The 19,617-nt window shown below is 38.7% G+C and overlaps 1 protein-coding gene across 1 annotated transcript; it reads left to right on the top strand.

Annotated features, from left to right (window-relative positions):
- Positions 1-2,340: 2,340 nt before the first annotated feature.
- On the top strand, positions 2,341-11,681 carry LOC149318713 (lysosomal acid lipase/cholesteryl ester hydrolase-like). The gene is made up of 9 exons (XM_089508350.1): positions 2,341-2,445; positions 2,666-2,783; positions 3,325-3,523; positions 3,899-4,008; positions 4,713-4,849; positions 5,353-5,493; positions 6,994-7,065; positions 9,201-9,272; positions 11,448-11,681. The coding sequence occupies exons 1-9, from the start codon at positions 2,341-2,343 to the stop codon at positions 11,679-11,681; spliced, it is 1,188 nt and encodes a 395-aa protein (XP_089364476.1).
- Positions 11,682-19,617: the final 7,936 nt, after the last annotated feature.

The following is a 19,617-nucleotide window of genomic DNA, read 5'->3' as shown; positions in this document are numbered from 1 at the left end:
GAAATTGCCCATCCCTGAAGGATGTATTGATAATACGGTGCAACATATTAGTCACAACCGTTCCCCCTTGAGCTGTCAGCCATGAAGGACAGGGATCGAGAGAGCAAGTCGTCTTCCTAACACTTCGAAGAATCTTGTCCACATCCTCAGTACAGACAGACTCAAAGTGATCCAGTTTAACCAAGTCCACGGAGGCTCTGGACACCTCTACTCTAGATTCTGAACTAATAATGGAGTCAAGATCAACCCTTATCCGAGAGATTTTATCCGTAAAGAAGTTGTTAAACTCGTCGCAGCAGGCTTTCGATGGTTCCAAAATAGGGTTCAGGGGAGGAGGGAGTTGAGTAAGCTCCCTCACTACCCTGAACAGCTCTGCCGGACGCGACTCCGCGGACGCGATACGCGCGGAAAAGAAAGAGTTCTTCACTGCGATTATCGCCACTCCATAGTCCTTCAAAAGAGAGTCCAGGAGTGTCTTGTCGGCTAAGGTCTGATGTTTCCGCCATTTGCGTTCTAGTCGTCGCAAAACCCGCTTCCTGGCCCGAAGATCTTCCGTATACCAAGGCCGTTTTTTGGAAGCAGGTCTGAGAGGACGCTTGGGGGCGATACTGTATATAGCCCTGGAGAGATCAATATCCCAGATGTTAGTTAGGGCATCAACAGACTCACCGTCAGTTCCAACCATAAGCCCCTCTAGGGCTTCTTGGAACCTTTTGGGTTCCATCAGCCTTCGAGGGTGGACCATCCGAATAGGTCCGCCACCCCCAGGAGGGATCTGGGTAGAAGCCTTGATATTAGCCTCGACCAGGAAATGGTCCGTCCATGACAAGGGAGAGACATTAGAAACCTCTGCCCACGGCGTCTCCATATCCGTACAGAAGAGAACATCAAGTGTATTACCAGCCGAATGCGTAGGTCCTGAGACTAATTGGGACAGGCCCATGGCTGTCATGGTAGCCATGAACTCCCGAGCCGCACCAGTTGGATCACGACTGGTCTCGAAAGGGATGTTGAGGTCCCCCAAGACTAAAAGTCTAGGGGACTCCAACAACAGTTCCGAGACCAGCTGTGTCAGCTCTGTCAGGGAGTCTGTTAGCGCACAGGGTGGCCGGTAGACCAACAAAATCCCCAAACTGTCCCTGTTCTTCAGGGTCAGGTAAATACACTCGATGTAATCTGTCTGACGTAAATAGTTCCTGGTCAAGGAAAGGGTGTTCTTATGGATCAAAGCAACACCTCCCCCCCGCCCACCTAACCTGCATTGGTCCTTAACTGAGTACCCAGCTGGGAGGGCCTGAGCCCACACCGCTTCGCTTTCAGGTCCAAGCCAGGTCTCAGTAATGCATGCCAGGTCACAACACTTTTCCTCCAACAAATCATACAAGACATGGGTCTTGTTCTTTACAGACCTGGCATTGCACAGGAGCAGAGACAGGGTTTGTGGTACAGTTGGATTGACTCACAGATCTTTTTGGCTAGGAGAGAGGATGGAAGGAGGGATAGATATTACGCATCGATCCCGCCTTCCTTTCTGAAACGACTCCACTCTCCTACCACTATATCTCCCCCTGCCCCACACTACTCTAATAGGAGCTCCATACAACACAGAACAATCCACCATCCCCTCGCCCAGCTGTCCATCATCCATGGCCCAATAATACCCACACAGCAATGTAACAAAGCTGCAGCAGAGGAAGACAACACTACACGTTATTCCTCTGCTGCGCACACAGCAACTCAGGACCTGTCCCAAGCCTGCCTGCGATGGTGCGCAGCTGCGCAGCTGCGCAGTTGCGAACAAAGTCCGTTGGCTGCCAAGTCCCTGGACAAATGCGCAGCTGTGCAAGTTCTTCGCTGCCCAAGGAGCAGCCCGGCAACAGCAGCAAACAACGGCGTCCCTCAGGGCCTTGGAGGGGGCAGGACGAGGAGGTTTACCCACAGGTAGACTTTATGGCGTGCCCCTCTCACTGGCACGCCCCTCCCCGCCTTCCCCTCAGGTGTTCCTGGTCCTTCGGTTAGCCGGAATGCTGAGAACAAAGTCCATTGGCTGCCAAGTCCCTGGACAAATGCGCAACTGTGCAAGTTCTTCGCTGCCCAAGGAGCAGTTATAGGATTATAACTTTAAAAAGATCTCAAAGGTCACCCATAGGTGACATGAAGATATGTGTAAAGCATCATCAGTAGATGAGGCCTCAACATTTGCTCTTTATGTTAACCAGAATTTGAGGGCTATTGTTTTTAATATGATAAATATAGCTCATATATATATATATATATATATATATATATATATATATATATTCTTATTAAACAACCGTATTATTTTTTTACAGGTTGAAGATGTGGACTTTGATCATAGCAACATGTTTATGGCAAGGAATTCTTGGCATTCCAATAGAACCTACAGCTAAATATACGGTGGATCCAGAGTGCTTTTTAAATGTTGTAAGTGAGATACAAACTTGACCAATTGTATTTTTGTTAATGGGTGCTATAAAAGTAAACAAGATGAACAGAACTACTGAGTGCAAGTTCTTCCCAGTGTAGGGATAAAGGCTTCCTTTAGCAATAATTATATTTTCCCTCTAAATACATGTTTTGTTTCTTGTGAAGAAACAATACCTGCAAACAATTATACTATATTACTCTCATGTGCCCACTACAGAGTGAAATTATCCAATATCATGGATATCCCAGTGAGGAACATCATGTTGAGACAGAAGATGGATATATCCTTACAATCTTCCGAATACCTCATGGAAGATATAATTTTACCAACAAAGGTAAGGCTATGTAAAATTTAAGTGAATCAAATAAGAAACCTGATGCCTTGATTTGATTTGTTAGTTAAGGAGAGAGACAGACATTTCCTCGGATGAGAGCCAGATTGCCTTTCCCCATCATGCATGGGACATGCCCCTGATGATGGTATGCTGCCAAAAAAGCAAATCACTTTATGTTTGTAACCCTGCTGCTGAAATTTGGTGGTGTATGAAGCTCTTTAGCCACTGCTAAATGTATTCAAGTCTTTTACTCCAAGTGTCAAGTCTCAAATCTCTGTCTTCGGTTATTAAGTTGAGTCCCTGTAAGATACTTTCAAGTCATATCTCAAGTTGAGTTTCAAGTCTGGGAGCCAACTTTAACAGAAATAAAGGAGGTGATGTGAGATGTGAGGGGTGAAATTTCAATAACCAGAAAACCAAGAAGATGTGCATAAAGTTAGTTTTAAAAAGTATCAGAGGGGAACAGCACATGCATTGGGCAATGGGCTTGAGGCAGAAAGACATAAATGGGCAATAACAAGTCACTCTTCTTGTTTTACAGGTCCCAAGCCAACTGTGTTTTTGCAGCATTGTATTCTTGGAGATGCTTCCCACTGGGTTTCAAACCAACCCAGCAATAGTTTGGGTTTTATTTTAGCAGATGCTGGCTATGATGTTTGGCTTGGAAACAGCAGAGGGAACACCTATTCTTCAAATCACAGCACACTGAAATCAAGTGAGAAGAAATTCTGGAAATTCAGGTAAGAAAACACCCAATGAATAGCACCTGGTAGAAGAGCAATACTAATCTTCTCCATTATATTTATTCATGGTAGCTGATTGTACCCATTTCAGTAGAATGGTGAATCCGCTCTCAGTCCAGACATTATATGAGCTGTCCAAGGTGCTAAGCACTGTGCCCCAGAAACGTATAACATCTTAGATAGTTCTTAAAACCTTGAATGGAGTCACTAGTCTATTCATGGGAGAACTGCCAGCCACTGCTATTTTTATGAAAGTGATTGGATCTAAGGCTGAAATGGGAAAAAGTTTACAGCAAGCTAGGGTGGCTATGTGTTCTATTCATCTACTGTCATATATGTTATCTATAACACTAGTATGTTTTTTCTCTCTAGTTTTCATGAGATGGGATATTATGACATTCCAGCAGTCATTAATTTCATCCTGAATAAAACTAGGCAACAACAATTATATTATGTAGGACATTCTGAAGGCACAGCAATGGGTATGTTACAGAGTACAGTTTCAAATTTCTTTAATCTTGCTTCTTATTCAAACATTAATTTCAACTAACTTATAAGGCGGAACAGACCAGCATAAAAAGCCAGCTTCCAGCCACCTTTGGAGCATGGCGCACAGACAACACACACCCCCAAGACACCCGGAAACTGGTTTCAAGTCACCTAGCTGCCTGAACATGAGCTGGCTTCTGGGCACTCCAGCGACATGGCATTTATATTCCACATGCTGCTAGAGTTCCTGAAAGCCAGCTTCCAACCACAGTGGGGAGGAAAAGCTGGCTTTTTGTTGGTGCAAAAAGGAACAGCTCTTTGCCACTCCTTTTTCAACCAGCAAAAAGATGGATTGGGGTCACGGTGTGCAGTTGCCATGACCCCATTATGCCTTCAGAAGGGGCGGCTTGAAGCTACCCCTTTGGGGCAATCTGTTTCACCCCTAAATTGTTCGTTTTCCAAATGGTTGGATTAGTTCTGAACCAAATCTGAATTAAATCTTCAGATTGGCTCCAACCCCTGATATACTACTACTTGCAATGAAGTTTAGCATTAATTTCGATCCTCAAAGCGGAAGAGGCGGGATATAAATAAATATTTATTATTATTTATTATATAGCATATAGAGGAAAGCATGTTTATCATATGGAAATACTTTGAATTTTCTCCTTTGCTTAAAGATCTTTTATTTTCTCAGGGTTCATAGCATTCTCTACTTGGCCAAAACTGGCTGAAAGAATCAAAGTATTTTTTGCTTTGGGTCCCGTAACAACAGTGACGTTTGCTACAACGCCCGTCATAAAATTGGCCCAGTTTTCTGAAACAATGTTGTATGTAAGTCTTTCTAAATTCTGTTTCTTTGACCATTGATTGATAGATCATCTAATCACATCCATACATTGTTTGTTTCTTCAAGCAAGGGCCCCATTTATCTTCAACTGCAAGCTTAAAACTGTTGCCATAAGCATAATTAAAAACGTATGGGAACACTGAACTCTATGGAACTAATCCTGTGCCTGAATATTTGTAACTTTAGGATGCAATCTAACCTATGCTTACTGAGAAGTAAATCTCATTGAAGTACATATCTAGTAAAGATGTGGTTAGGATTATCTGGTTATATTTGCTACCCACTCACAGCAGTAATAGCAATAATATCTAATATGAAGTAATCTAACATATTTAGTGCACTTTATATATCCATTATTGGGTCTGCTGATATGTAGCTCTATCTCTATTGTAGTACACAGAACCATAAGAACATAAAACATGTTAACATGAATCAGACAGATTTTCACATTCGGGAGGAAACTAATGTCAAATACCATGTATTTCAGATTCTTTTTGGCAACAAAGGACTGCTTCCATACCCTACGTATCTGAGAAGGCCAATTGCAAAGTTCTGTACCCATCTACCTGGACTGTGTGCCAACGTTCTTTCCTTCATATGTGGATACAATATCCCCAATTTAAACATGGTAACACATAAGGGAAATCTGAGAGAAACATGTGTTTTGATTCAGTAGGCTTGAAGTAAAAGTGTTGGGGGGGGGGGCATTAAGTTAAACCAAGTTGAGCTTTGCCAGAAAACTAAACATTTTGGGGTATCCTTTTTGCCTGTCAGAAGATTAAGCCATGTGTCTGGAATATTGCAGCTGGAATCCTGGTAGATATCAATTAAAAAATAAGAAAGAAAAGAATGGTGAAACTGAAGATGTTGGTGTAAAGCTGAACACAGTTTCTAGTCCCAGCTAGAGTGTATCTGTGGAATAAATGGGATGCATATAGGCAGCGATTCATCATTGAACAGCTGATTCCATAACCATACTCTGACTGAGACTCTGAATAGACTAAAACCTCATCTTAAATCCAATTGCTAGCCTCAGTTGAAGTAAACACGCTGAATCAGTGAGATTTACATAAGCGTTGACATACTCAACTATATGCTGACCTCATGTTTAAGTCAAGGAAAGGTCTTGGGGCCAAAATTATGGATTTTGATATGAAGTGTGGATAAGTCAACGGTAAACCTAGGGGGATGTAACAAAGAATGAAGCAAAAGAAAACAGTGCCCAAGAACTTACAAAATTCCAGCAAGCATAACTGCTCACAGTAAAGGCTGGATGGACGAGAGAGTAGAGGGAAGTCAGTGCTTCCAGGACAGATTTTACTCTTGCCTTTCATGGTTCCTTTTTAAATAAGAGTCAAAGTACAGTGTTTACATTGACCCATAGATAAATTGACTCAGGGTTTTGGGGTAAATTTTTTGACTAAAATGTCTAGATTTATACATCAGTATATACAGTATTCCTCATTTGATTCAGCAAGTCTTTTCTACTTGGAAGTAGCAACTAGGCCTTCTTTTACCTCTTCATTGCTATCAACATAATACATAAGAATAAACACAGCTCTTTTTTTAGAAAGTAATGTCTTGAATCCAAAGATTCCTATATCTATAGCCAGAATGTTTTGGTTGACGAGTCTCTCAGCTCAACTGACTGGAATAATTCAGAGATATAGGCTGGAAAATTAGTATGCAAAGGAATCTTGTAGCACATTTGAGACTAACTGAAAGATAGAAAGTGGTAGTAGGACTGGGTGGCATTTATGTAGGTTTCCAGCAAGACTTAAGTAAATAAATAAGCTTACTTAATGCACACTAGTTGAGGATATGTAACTCTAGATTACAAATTCATAACTGCAATACTCTTCAAATGGTCTTGGGAAATACGTATTTTTATATATTCTTTGACAATATAAACATTGGTTGTTCAATATTCATGATCTCCAAGAATGGTTTTTCATACATCTTCCCCACACCCCACTAGTTTAAATATAGGCAGCCCGTTTCCATCAGGATAAATGAAGACTCTCTTTGATTTTTTTTAAAATTTTTCATTTCATTTTTAGAAAATTCAATAGCAGTAGAAATTTTTTATTAACATACTATGGTTAATAACAGTTTCATTTCATTTCAGAGTCGACTTGATGTGTATGCCACACATTTTCCAGCTGGAACATCTGTGCAAAATCTTCTTCATTGGCGCCAGGTATATTGATGTTATTGTTCAATATTTTATCTATTTGTTACAGGCTGGATCTAGACGTAGTCATATTCAGATAGTCCACTGAACGTAATGGTACTAAAGTTAGTCACTGATATTAATGGAACTACTCTAAAGTGTGATTGAATTGTAACCAAGCTCCTTACATTCATTAAAGTGTGTGTGTATATCTACAAACATATGTACATATGCATTTACAAATAAATACATACAGTCTCTTTCACTATCTAACAGACGAGTGTCATTATGAAAATATAACCAGCATTAAATACATACCTCAGTCACCCATCTCCAAACAGCAATATAATTTCAGGAGTCCGTGAAAAAGCTAGGACAGTTTCAAAGTGTTCAAGGAGGCCTTGTCGAATACATTTCTTTATATAATGTATACCCCCACATCAATTGTTCCCCAATCTAAGGGCAATATACAATATATACTCAACTATAAATTGACCTCATGTATATGTTGAGAGCACATTTTGAGGCCAAAATTATGGATTTTATAATTTCTAATGTAAATAAGTTGAAGATAAAACCTAGGGGGATATAACAAAGGATCTAAAGGATGAAGCAAAGGAAAACAATGCCAAAGAACTTGTAAAATTCCCTCAGGCATAACTTTTTGTGCTCCTACAGTTGGATGGATGGATAAGAAAATAGAACAAGGTCAGTGCTTCCAGGACAGATTACACTCTTGTCTTCCATCAGGAGCAAGTGTTAAAGTACAGTACTTACATTGACACATAGATATGGCTACTCAGGTTTCTTGGGTTAACTTTTGAACAAAATTTCTAGACTTAGATATGAGTAGACACAGTATATTTAAACAATTGAGTTACTAGTTTAAAAATTACCTTTCCTGATCTTAAAACAGGTAGGGACAAGATCAAAACTATGCCTTCCATAATTCCTAAGAGGAGCGGGCATTTTTAATTTTAAAAATGGAGGAAATTTTTGAAAAATAAAAATGTTTGCAAGGTGAGGGGCATAGGGGGTTGCAGCCTTCTCAGGTCCTCTGAGGCCAATACAGCCCCTAAACTTTTGGCAGTCTTCTAATAATAATAAATAATAAACTGTTTATTTATAGCCCGCTTTTCCTTGGCAGATCAAAGCGGGTTACACAGAAGTACACAAATGTACACTTTACAAACAGTAATCACATAAGCATCCAAATCGATATATAAACTATTAAAAACAATATTAAAATTACAGGATTAAAACCATACAAAAACTAGCTTAGAGTGCTGGTGCAACGAGTGCAGCAGGGAGAGAGCAGATCTTACAACATCTGGGGGATGTTCTACCCTTAGTCTAGATGTTGCTGTTATCTAGTCCAGGAATTCCCAAATATATATTTGTTTCCTTAGCCACCTTCCCAGTTTATAGTCTTCCCATGACAGCTTGCTATATAAAACAGTCAGAAGCATAAAACAGGAAAATTCAATATCAAATGATAAAATGACTTTAAATGTCCAAAGTGTTAAAATAAGCCAAAATACAATGCACTCCAATACAAGATGTGTCGTCTAATGCCTGGCATCAAAGAAGGGAATATCGACTATTCAATCTCCATTTTCTGAAAACCAGTCTTTCTGGACCAGTGGTTCCCAAACTTTGGCCTTCCAAGTGCATTGGGCTAACTCCCAGAAGCCCCAACCAGCTTGGCCAGCAGTCAGGAATTCTGGGAGCTGTAGTCCAAAATATTTGGAGGACCAAAGTTTGGGAACCACTGTTCTAGACTAATTCTAAAACATTATACAATATCCATAGTAATATGATTGTAACAATGCATCTAAAGTAGAGTGATAATGATACTGACCTCTTTGACAGGGCTGTTTCTAAAGACTGTGAAAATACTGTATGTTAGGAAATGTAGATACTTTGAATACAGGGAATAAATCTCTGGTAAATAAATGAGTCGAGTCTAACATGTTCTACAGAATTTATTTTAAAGGGACCTAAAGCACAGCTAACATTGTCTGGATCAAATGTTTGTTTGTTTAATAAATATTCCATGTTTCTCCCAGCACAGAAAAAATGTGGGATGTAAATACTAATTATTATCAATGCTGTTGTTAATATTCTTTTCAGTTTTGTAACTATATGCTATTTAATTATAGGTTCATAATACAAAGCTCTTTCAAGCCTATGACTATGGATCCACAGAAAAGAATATGGAACAACATAATCAGGTAGGAGAATAACATAGGTATTTACAGTGGCATCACAAGCCTTGATGTAACCCAGAGAAGTAGACAGGAGGGGCACATGCTCACCCCTCCCATCTTGCTTTTTCTCTTGCCTGGTCCCCTTACCTGGCCACCTACCACCTGGACAGACCCAGAAAGTGCTGCCAGATGGCAGCAGCAGGGGCAGCCTACACTGTCTTCAACACTCCCCTCATGCTGCCTCATTCATGCTCATGCTCTCCTCATGCTCACCTGGTTGCCTGGCCACTTCCCGCCCAGGGCTGCCAAGGCTAACATTGAAGGCTAACATTTTTTATCTGCCATAATTTTTCATGGTCTTCAGCCTACTTTATAAAATGCAAACAAATTGTGTTTGAATGTATATTGAGGCTTTGGATTCATAATAATATTCTAATGGCCAAACAACATGTACATCTATCTAGAAGTTCCTCACCCTCTAAGAAGGCGTCAGATGTAATACAAGTCAGGCCACATCTGTTTCAGACCATTACGTTCTGCCTGTTACAACTCTCAATATAAATTGTAGCTGGGTACATCAGAGCCCTCCCCACTGAGACCAGGAGGCAGCAGCCACCACTATGGACAAAGCGAGAGGCTTTGATGCTGCAGCCCAGGAACATCTGGGCCCTACCCCCAACAAGAAGACCAGGAGGCCGCCAATGTCATCACCGGGAACAAAGCAGGAGGCATGGTGGGAGCAGGAAGCAGGGGAGAGACACCTAAGAGTGTGAAAGGGAAAGGGAAAATTGAGGGAGAGAAGAAGGGAATAACAGGCAAGTTAACAGGCATAAAATAATAAAGGAATAGCTACTGGGCTTCAGCAGTAGTGGTGGGTGACACTAAATTCAACTCTCACAGACAGAACAGTAGTGTCACCATAGCTGACACGTGTCGGCACTGTGTGAAAGGAGGCAAAAGGTATCCCTCCATGAGAGACCATTTCACCAAGAAAACCCTTTCAACAAGACAGCTCAAAAACCAACAACTAGGGAGGGGGAGGCCAAACAGAAATATGTCCAATAAAACAAGCATAGTTAGAAGCGACACTACACATGTAATTGGAACATAGATTGTGAGAAGCATGAGCCAGGGAAAACTAGACATAGTAAAGAAGGAAATGGAACACATGAATTTATCAATACTAGGAATGAGTGAGTTAAAATGGACATGAATTTGAATGCGACAGCTATACGGTAATCTATTCAAGAAATGAAAAAACAAAAAGAAATGGAGTGGCTTTCATATTATGGAAAGCTATAGCTAGAGCACTCAAAGGATACAACTCAAAGTCAGACAGTATAATATCAATAGGTTAAACCTATAAACATCACAATAAGCCAGGTTTATGCACCAACTGCAGATGCAGATGAAGAGGAAATTGAGAGAATCTATGAGGCAGTCCAGAAAGAAATTGACAACCTATCCTCACAAGATTTCAAACTAATCACTGGAGACTGGAATGCTAGAGTTAGCAACAAAGAAGAATAAAAATAATAGAAAGATTCAGATTAGGGACAAGAAATAAAGCAGGAGAGCATCTGACAGAATTCTGTGAGGTCAATAATCTATTCATTGCAAATACCTGCTTCATACAACCAGAAGACTACACACCTCGACATCACCAGATGCCTCACCAAAACACAAAAACCAGATACACTCATAATTGGAAGTAGAAAATGGGCTTGCAGGATCCGGGCAGGGCAGTGGAAGATAGGGATGCTTGGAGATGTTTCATCCACAGGGTCACCATGAGTTGGAGTCAATTCAAGGGCAGCTAACAACAACAACAACAGAGGAAGATTTATTTTGAATAAGCACTATTCACAGAGAAAATTCTCTGAAATAACAGTCTAAACTTCCCCTTATTTTTCAATTGTTATAAACTCTTTTAATATTTATGGCATACATAGCAAACAAGCCTAAGAAGTCCTTTTCCAGGGGTCTTCCTTTACACAACAGCAAAAAACAAAACAAAACAAAAAGGCATCAAACTAAAGAAGATATCTCCAAATGCTCCACACCTCTCCTGACTGCAATTTTAAGTTGAACTAAAAACATTTCTAGGAAGAATTTGAAATATCCTGTAAAAATGTCTACACTGATATATAGCTAAGAATATAACATCATCAAATCATTTGTTGTTGTTTTTGTCTCCAGACAGCTCCTCCTGTCTATAAAATTGAAGATATAAAAATACCAATTGCCATCTGGACAGGTGGGCATGATTTCTTTGTAGATCCAAGAGATGCAGCAATGTTATCCTCGCGGATTCATAATCTTATATATGAAAAGCATATTCCTGAATGGGAACACCAAGATTTCATCTGGGGACTTGATGCACCCAAACGCATATATGCCAATATCATTCAGACAATGAAAAGGTATCTGTAAGTCAAGTGAATGCTGTTCTCTCTTCTTGATAAATAAGTACATTCACACAAAGATCATGGCTATTATAAAAATCCATAATAGTTTACAATGCTGCTTAAAAATTTAAATACAACTGAGTTGAAAACTTATACAATAAAAAATATATTCATAATCACTTTCTATGTTTGTTTAGGGATATAATTCTTCACTAAGTTTCTTCTTGAAGATAGCAACAAATAATTTTAACAACTTTGTTTCTGCTGCAAGAAATGTTATGAAAACTATGCAGCTTTCAAAGGCTATTTGCAGTCTGAGACCTATCTAAGAAAAGTGTGTATGTGGTTGTTTTGCACAGAAAGCAACATGGGGAATGATGTTTCAGTGCAGAAATATTAGTTCCTGTGAAGAAAATGCTGTTTTCTATGCAAATCAAACATGTGCAAATTTACTACAGAAGAAATCACCGATAAGAGCCCTTTTCTGCAAATAAAATATTTTTGTACAGGAATTGGCATTTCTGTGTTGAAATATGACTTTTCTACATAATAAGCTATTTAGCATGGACATCAGCCATGGGCAAATTTAACACAGAACAAATCCCCAATTACATCTCTCTTTTTTTTGTCTGCATTTTCCATGTTGAAATATTGTTTTTCACACAAAATATTGTTTTCTATGCAAAACAACCGAGTGTGAATTTTGTGGAGAGAATAAATCCCATGAATAAATGGCCTGGCATATACTACAAGAAACTGTTTCCAATAGCAAAAATAGAGAAGTTTCTTATTATCAGTTCATGGCTTTGGGATTTTTATGTTCCTCTTGTTTAGTCTCCTGTCTACTTTGACTCCTTATATTAACTATGCTAGTTTCAGGTACCTTAACAGAGCATTGCTGAAGGGTTTATTTGTAATCAACCAGATGCCTGTAGGAAGTCCAATGGCACAACATGACGTTAGCATCTCTTTGCCTAGCACTCCCAGAATTTCCCAGCCAGCATGACCAGATTCTCTGTGTTGTAGTTCACAAAGGTTACTTTTCAAGCCTCTGGGAAAGTTACAAAAAAGTTTCTGCATCCCTTATAAGCCTCCAAGTTCCATTGCTTATAAAAATGAAACATGTTGATCAAAGAACCACCTGCTTCTCACCAATGAACTATTTCAGGATGTGCACAAGTTTTCCAAAGTTCAAGGACTCCGATAAAAATGGAAAGAAGTACAGCAAGTTTTTTTAAAATGTTGAAAAGTGACCCATTTAGCCCTCCCCCCAAGTTTTATGAAGGTGTGTTATATAGGTATGGCAATTTTTGCTGAAAAGTACTGGTCAATTTTATTCAGGCTGGTTGGAGAAAAACCTCTATCAATGGTTTCATAAAGTGCTGAGCAGTGGTTAAAATATTATTAAAGTTTCCGTGCCCCATTAAATCCAACACTGCCTTGCGGAAATATTCACCCTCCTTTTACAACTTGGAATTGAAAGGAATTTAATTGACACTGCTATCGCTTAATGTACACAAGATATCCAACAGTGTGAACCAGATAAATGTCTTAACTGTGGCACAAAAGTTAAGTAAACCAACTTAAACTGGCACTTGTTTGTTGCATAAAATGTTCATACACTCCCCAGTTCATACTTGGTACAAGCACAGATGTGTATGCATTCGTGTGTGTGTGCCAATACTTCTGCAAAATAGTGTGTGGCGGAAACTGTGAAAAATGCTATGTTGTGCTTGCTCAGTTTCATTCTAAAGCTGGATACTTGCTCTAGTATGTTTAGACATCTAATGAAACTAGCCTTCTACTGAAATACACTTCCACTGATTACCATTGGAAATGAACAAATTGCAACAACTCTTTATCCATTTTTTAAAAATGAATGGCGTTTTCAATCATAGTAGCTCCATATGAAGGGATTATGCCTACCAAACATCAGAGATGTTTTCAGGATTTTGTGCTATCCACCTTCTTATCTTGATATTTTAAAAGAATTTTAAAATGGCAGAATTTAATGAACATTTGCAGGGATAATTGTCCTTTCATATCAATCCTGCCTTGTTTCAAATGTTTAGGTGAAGGGAGCTTCTTGCAAAAGCAGATTTTACAGGTTTGGGACTGTTTCACTTGCAGGGAGAGTTTAAGGAACAAATGGTCTGAGAGGAAACCTGGAAAACCAGAATGTGATTTCTTGTCCATTCAGCATTCTGAGAGAGGTGGAGATAGAAAGGGGAAATTGTGGGAGGGAATTTTGAGTGTAGAATTGCTGTTGTCTATAGCTCCTGGTGAAACAGAGATACATGGATTTTAATAAAGGTTGTAAAAGCCCTTTTATCTCTCAGTCCCTAACAATTCCAACGATGAGATCACCAGAGAAGAGCCCAACTTCATTGCCTGTTTTATTGCCTTTGCTCCCAGTAATTTTACAGCAATGAGGAGCTCACTTTTCAGCTACACATATTTTCTATAACATCCAAATGAGAATGTAGATTCTGGGACGAACACCATGCTTATTTCCCTTGCAAATGTTCTTGTTTTACTAATTTTGCCTGATGAAGAAGAAGAAACACCACCTAAAGTTTTTCTGATGCAAAAGCCTGGAGGCTTCTTGATAAATCCAGTGTCCTATGCCTACAAAGGGGCCTGCAGCATCACAAGGATGGAGACATATTGGATTGTAAAGAAGGTGTCTTTGTTGTGATGCAAATGGATGTTAAATTTCCTGGACTTTGAAAACCTCCCAGTTGCTACATGGCCAGAAGGCAGAGGGGCCAGCCTGCAAGATATGCCTCTCCATACCATCTTAACTAAGAACAGAAAGAGCAAAATGCAGGCCTATGATTAACATCTTCATTTTTTTCCCTCCTGTCTGGTTTGTAACACATTGTCTGATGAAGAAGCCAGTGAAGTTTCGAAAGCTTGCAACATGTATATTGGTCATTTTGGTTGGCCAATAAAGGTATCACTGTTTGGTGGATTTTTGATTGGATGAAGAAGCTGTGAAATTTTGAAAGCTACTGAGATGTAGTTTATGCCCTTTGGTTGGACCAATAAATGTATTAGCACAGGATGGATTTGAGTTCTCATTTGTTTTTAAAGCCAACAAGGCTAACCTTGAACAATATCCACTTTAGTGCATAGTTGTATATCTTTACTCTTTAAGATCTTGTCTAGTTCTTACATAGCTACCCTTCCCATTCCTAGTCTTCTTCCTTGGCAGCAGTTGACATTCTGATCAATGCTTGATTCTAGATTCAGAAATTCTTTTAACTATTTTGATTTCCTAATTGTCAAGGTTGAATTCATGTTATTCTTCCATGGTCATTTTTCCCCCCTTTATGTTTAGCATTAAGCCTGCCTTTACACTTTCTTCCTTGACCTTCCTCGGTAATTATTCCAAGTCTGTAATGTTTCTTCTCGTAATATGGGGTGCTTAATATGCTTAATAACCTGGGGGAAATTCAGCTCTGTGAGTAGGGCATACATTATTGCATTCATTTGTTTTTAAAAATCTAAAAGTATCTTTCTCCACAAACTTCATGTAATGTAATGTAATGTAATTCTTGATTATAATTTACCTCCTTTCAAGGACAGAGATTGAATTGCTACAGAATAAATACAACAGAACCAATTCAGTTACACCATGTAACATGAGACTAATATTTGCAGTCAATTGTTATGCATCTACTCTAGCAGTTTTATTAATCACAACTGAAAAGTCATTCATTAATCTTATCTATTTTTTAAAGTTGCGATTCTGTGCCCATTTACCGAATGGGAATAACTCCCACTGAATTCAGCAGGCCTAAAAACATTCAGAATTATAGTATTCATTATTTCAGTTTGATCTCATGCCCCAAAATGAACTTGACAAAAGCACACTAGGTAGGTTTTTATATGGGTAAAGAAAGAAGAAATAATAATAATAATAATAATAATAATAATAATAATATGATTTATTTATAGCTCGCCTTTTTCTCAAGGAATCAAGGCAGGTTACAACATCTATAGAGAAAGATAGTGGTGTGTATGGAATGAAGACTCAATAAGGAATAGGGATGCTATGGCTTTCCAGATGTTAAGAGTCCCATTTCTATTAGTCTCAGTCAACATGACCAAAGTGGTCAGGGATTATGGGACTGGTAATCTAACACTTGTTGATGACATTGTTCTCTACACAACCCTGTAACAAAACACTTGAGAGTGCAAATGACAAAATTTAAAATAATTTAGTTCAAATCTAAGTGACAATAAGTTTATCTATAAAATTAAATAGGATGGAATGACAATGGGATTTATGTGGTTAGGTGGGAAAAGACCATGTGTCTCAGTGAATAATATGTATCAGTGAGTTGATAAAGAAGAAATAGCAGTTACACCTGTACAGCAGTTCTACTGAAGAGAGGACTCCCAAAATGGAACAGAAAACATCACACTTCTTCATAAGTTTGTTCCGTGGCTTTGCCCATGTTGGATTGACACTTTTGAAATGCAATCCATGTATTTATTTAATTAATTAATTTAGTTTGAAATTGTATAGCTTGCCTTTCAGTCAAATGACTCTCATGGAAATGTAGAATCAATCAGTTATAATGGTCCAAGCAAAGAAAAGAAACACAAATCCAAATCTCTCACGCGCATATAGCAGTCTGTATTCCTTTTGCAGGAGATGGAATTCCCTTTTGTTTCTGCAGTCCTAGAGCAACAGACAGAGCTGACTGTTCTCACTTGTAAAAATATTTTATATGTTACCATATTAAAACAAGCTAAGACTCAGCTTATAGCCATGAAACAGGAATAACTAGTATTACTTTGTGAGTACAGTACTTGCACTATGCCCAAATAATGACTTGTGGCTAAAATGTGTGTTCTTTTAAAAAAAAAAACCAGAACAAACAAAACAGAAATGTGCTATCATCATCATCATCATCATCATCATCATCATCATCATCATCATCCTGCTTTCCCCCCCAAACTGAGACACAACGTGGCTTACTAATTAAAATAATACAATTAAAAACATACAAAAATGCACATTAAAATATAATTAAACTAGTAGAATATTAAAACATCACTCATTAAAAGAATTAAATGCAATCAAAAAGATAAACAGTATATATTAAAATAGTTAAAATACTAAAACACATTTTAAAAAATAAAAATAAAACTATATACATACACTTAAAACTTTATAAACCAGTCAGTGATGAAAAGTTGCTTATGTGAGGTAAATTGTATACAGAAATTCGGTCAAATGCATTACACATTTCTATAAATTTCAGTGCAAGAAGAAAACAGAAAATATGATGAAACATGATCAGGAAGAAAATATAGGTGGGCCTCTTTGCAATTTATCAAAAACCAAGACTGAAAGATTCCTAATCTCTATTGCAGTCACAGAGCTGGCAATCTTGGTTTCCCCCCTTCTATTACAAATAACCACAGATCACAATCTATAGAGTCATATTTTCATATATTCAAAAGAAGTATATGCACCCATAAATGTGCCAGAAAGATAGGCTCTCATTATGAAATCTGTGAGTAGAGTATACTTCTGGATAATCTTTTGTTGCCTCTCTACCATACATGTGCATCTTTGTAATTCCCAAGGATTTGATAAAGGGGTCCATAATAGCTTGATGAATTTAGCTCTGGAGTGATTAGATTTGATGATCTGGTAGGAAGGGGAATGTAAGAACAACAGAAAATGAGGTACTGTGTATGATCTTCCATTGCTTTGTGATGGGACTCCCTTTTTCTCCATTGTAAAAGGAAATGCAAAGAGCCTTGGGGGGATATGAGGTGCTCAGCAAACTAATTCCTTATTTCTAGATCTCACACAAATCCTCAGGTCAGCATGGCTCCTTACACATATAATTTTGCAGATAATTGTGACCTTCAAAACATGCCCAACACTAGATATCAATTATGAAACCCCATATCCAGCAGGAGGGTTGTAGAGTATGCTGGCAGAACTTGCTTGGAAAAAAACTAGTTGTCTGAGTCTTTCTGTGGACAAGTCTTTCTGTCTTACCACCGTATCTTCCACTTCCTCGTCCATTTCTATTATATTGTACTTGACATGATGCTGAGACCAAATAAAATTTTTAAAAAGGCTTAAATTGGGGTATATCTTTTCAAAAATGGGAGGAAAAGAAAATAAAGAATGAAGTGCCAGAACTTGTTGTAACATTGCCAATTATGGTCCTGTACAGATTGGCAAAAAGTGCCAGCCTGTGGGCAGAGCTACTGCACAGAGCCAGACATGCTGGATGCTGTGACTTCGCCCCCATCGTGTCATGATGCTGTGTGCCCTTCCAGATGGCATGTGGCATCATGGCATGACTCCAGTGATGCATCTATATAATGCAGCATTGAAGGGCCCTCATTAAGCTGTGCCACTGTGGCTATGGCACCCTATAGAGGGCGCAAAAAGGAGCTTCTTTTTCAGCTCCTTTTTGTGGTCCTCTGGAAGGATCAGGGTGGCGGCATGTGGTTTCCACAGCCACAATCCAGCCAGTAAAGGGGCAGCTCCATGCTGCCCATCTGTATAGTCCCCCCAATTGTATATTAGAAGGTAAAGGTATTCCCCATTGACAAGGTTGTGAAGTAGTGTCTAACCATAGGGGGTGGATGCTTGAGCCACATATTTACACAAATATTTACACTCATATTTATTAGACATATTTACACACATCAGGTTGATTGTGGATATTAAATTTCATGGCATTGGCTGAATAGCTGTTATTTTTACAAGCCACAGAATCTTAAGACTGTTAAAAGTAGTCAGCTCTACCTTTTTGTAGTTCATATGGTGGCAATGACTTCAAAATCATTCCCACGTTAGCTTCTTGTTATCTGTTATGGTATAACTGTGGAAGAAATTACTAGCCAGCATCTTGTGAGTGACATATGAAGTCATAAATTCACTATATACACAGAGTAGGTTTTTTAAAATAAAGAAAGAAAGAAAGAAAGAAAGAAAGAAAGAAAGAAAGAAAGAAAGTGCAATGGTTCCAGCAGCTCATAAACAGAGTGGCACATGTATAACTGTTACATATTTATTGGTGCATTAAAATACAGAGCAGTGTGTGAATGCCTCTACACATCGCCTTTGTGCATTTCACATTGCAATTGCACAATGAGTTGTCAGTCATTAACACTGGTCATTAATACATTGTGCTAGCACAATGTAGGGTTGTATAGGGTAGGGTTGTATAATGTAAGTCTGCTATTATATATTTATGCTACACTGAAGCAATGTAGTTTGTGATCTACTTGTGTTTAGTGGGGAAGGTGTGTGTATTTGCCTCTTTGTGTGTCTCCATGGGTGGAGAAATAATGTAATGTAACATGACTTCATGCTTTCAGTTGCATGCGCACACATGTGGGGCACCTAGCCCATCATCAGATATCCCTATTTTAAGGGACTGGCCTTTCAAAGGTGTGCAGCAAAGTAATCAGCATAATAATAATAGCAATACCAAACAACAGGAATGCATTTCTTTACCTGTTTCATTTTTTCCCAATTTCTTTTCAAATTTTTCCCCTGCTGGAAACCTCATTCCATGTGGTTTAGCATTTTTAATGGTTTGTTGTCTCACATTTTGGGACTTTGGACCAAATTTTACTCCTGTGTGGGGAAATAAATTGTGTCTTGTGTACAAAAAAAGGGGGGGGAGCGATTCTAATCTCTTTACTCTCATACAGGGGCAAGAAATCTCATAGAGACTGGCTTTTTTCACCAACAGTCAAGGCATATTTTCTCATAGAGGATGAGAACATTTGTAAATAGGCTTTACATTCTTAGAAGAAACAGTCATGTAGCATGGGCTAGCACTGCAGTGGCTGGTAAGAAAAGAAATGTGAGTTGTCTGGTTTACAACAGAAGCAATCCATATGACTATATAAAGGCACACCCATCTCATAAAACCTTTAGATCCAGGATTTCAAATTACCTATAC

The sequence above is a fragment of the Sceloporus occidentalis genome, unplaced genomic scaffold (assembly GCF_023333645.1).
Source record: "Sceloporus occidentalis isolate IW3139 unplaced genomic scaffold, rSceOcc1.0.p SCAF_2, whole genome shotgun sequence".
Taxonomy (NCBI): Eukaryota; Metazoa; Chordata; class Lepidosauria; order Squamata; family Phrynosomatidae; genus Sceloporus; species Sceloporus occidentalis.
The sequence above is the reverse complement of the archived record's forward strand: the minus strand, read 5'-3'. Positions and strand labels throughout refer to the sequence as shown.

What these genes read in the sequence shown, in the direction of transcription:
- LOC149318713 (XM_089508350.1), top strand. Translation starts at nt 2,341, where the DNA reads ATGTGGACTTTGATCATAGCAACATGTTTATGGCAAGGAATTCTTGGC. An exon ending in ATATAATTTTACCAACAAAG is followed by an intron (nt 2,784 to 3,324) that starts GTAAGGCTATGT and finishes CTTGTTTTACAG; the next exon opens with GTCCCAAGCCAACTGTGTTT. An exon ending in ATATCCCCAATTTAAACATG is followed by an intron (nt 5,494 to 6,993) that starts GTAACACATAAG and finishes ATTTCATTTCAG; the next exon opens with AGTCGACTTGATGTGTATGC.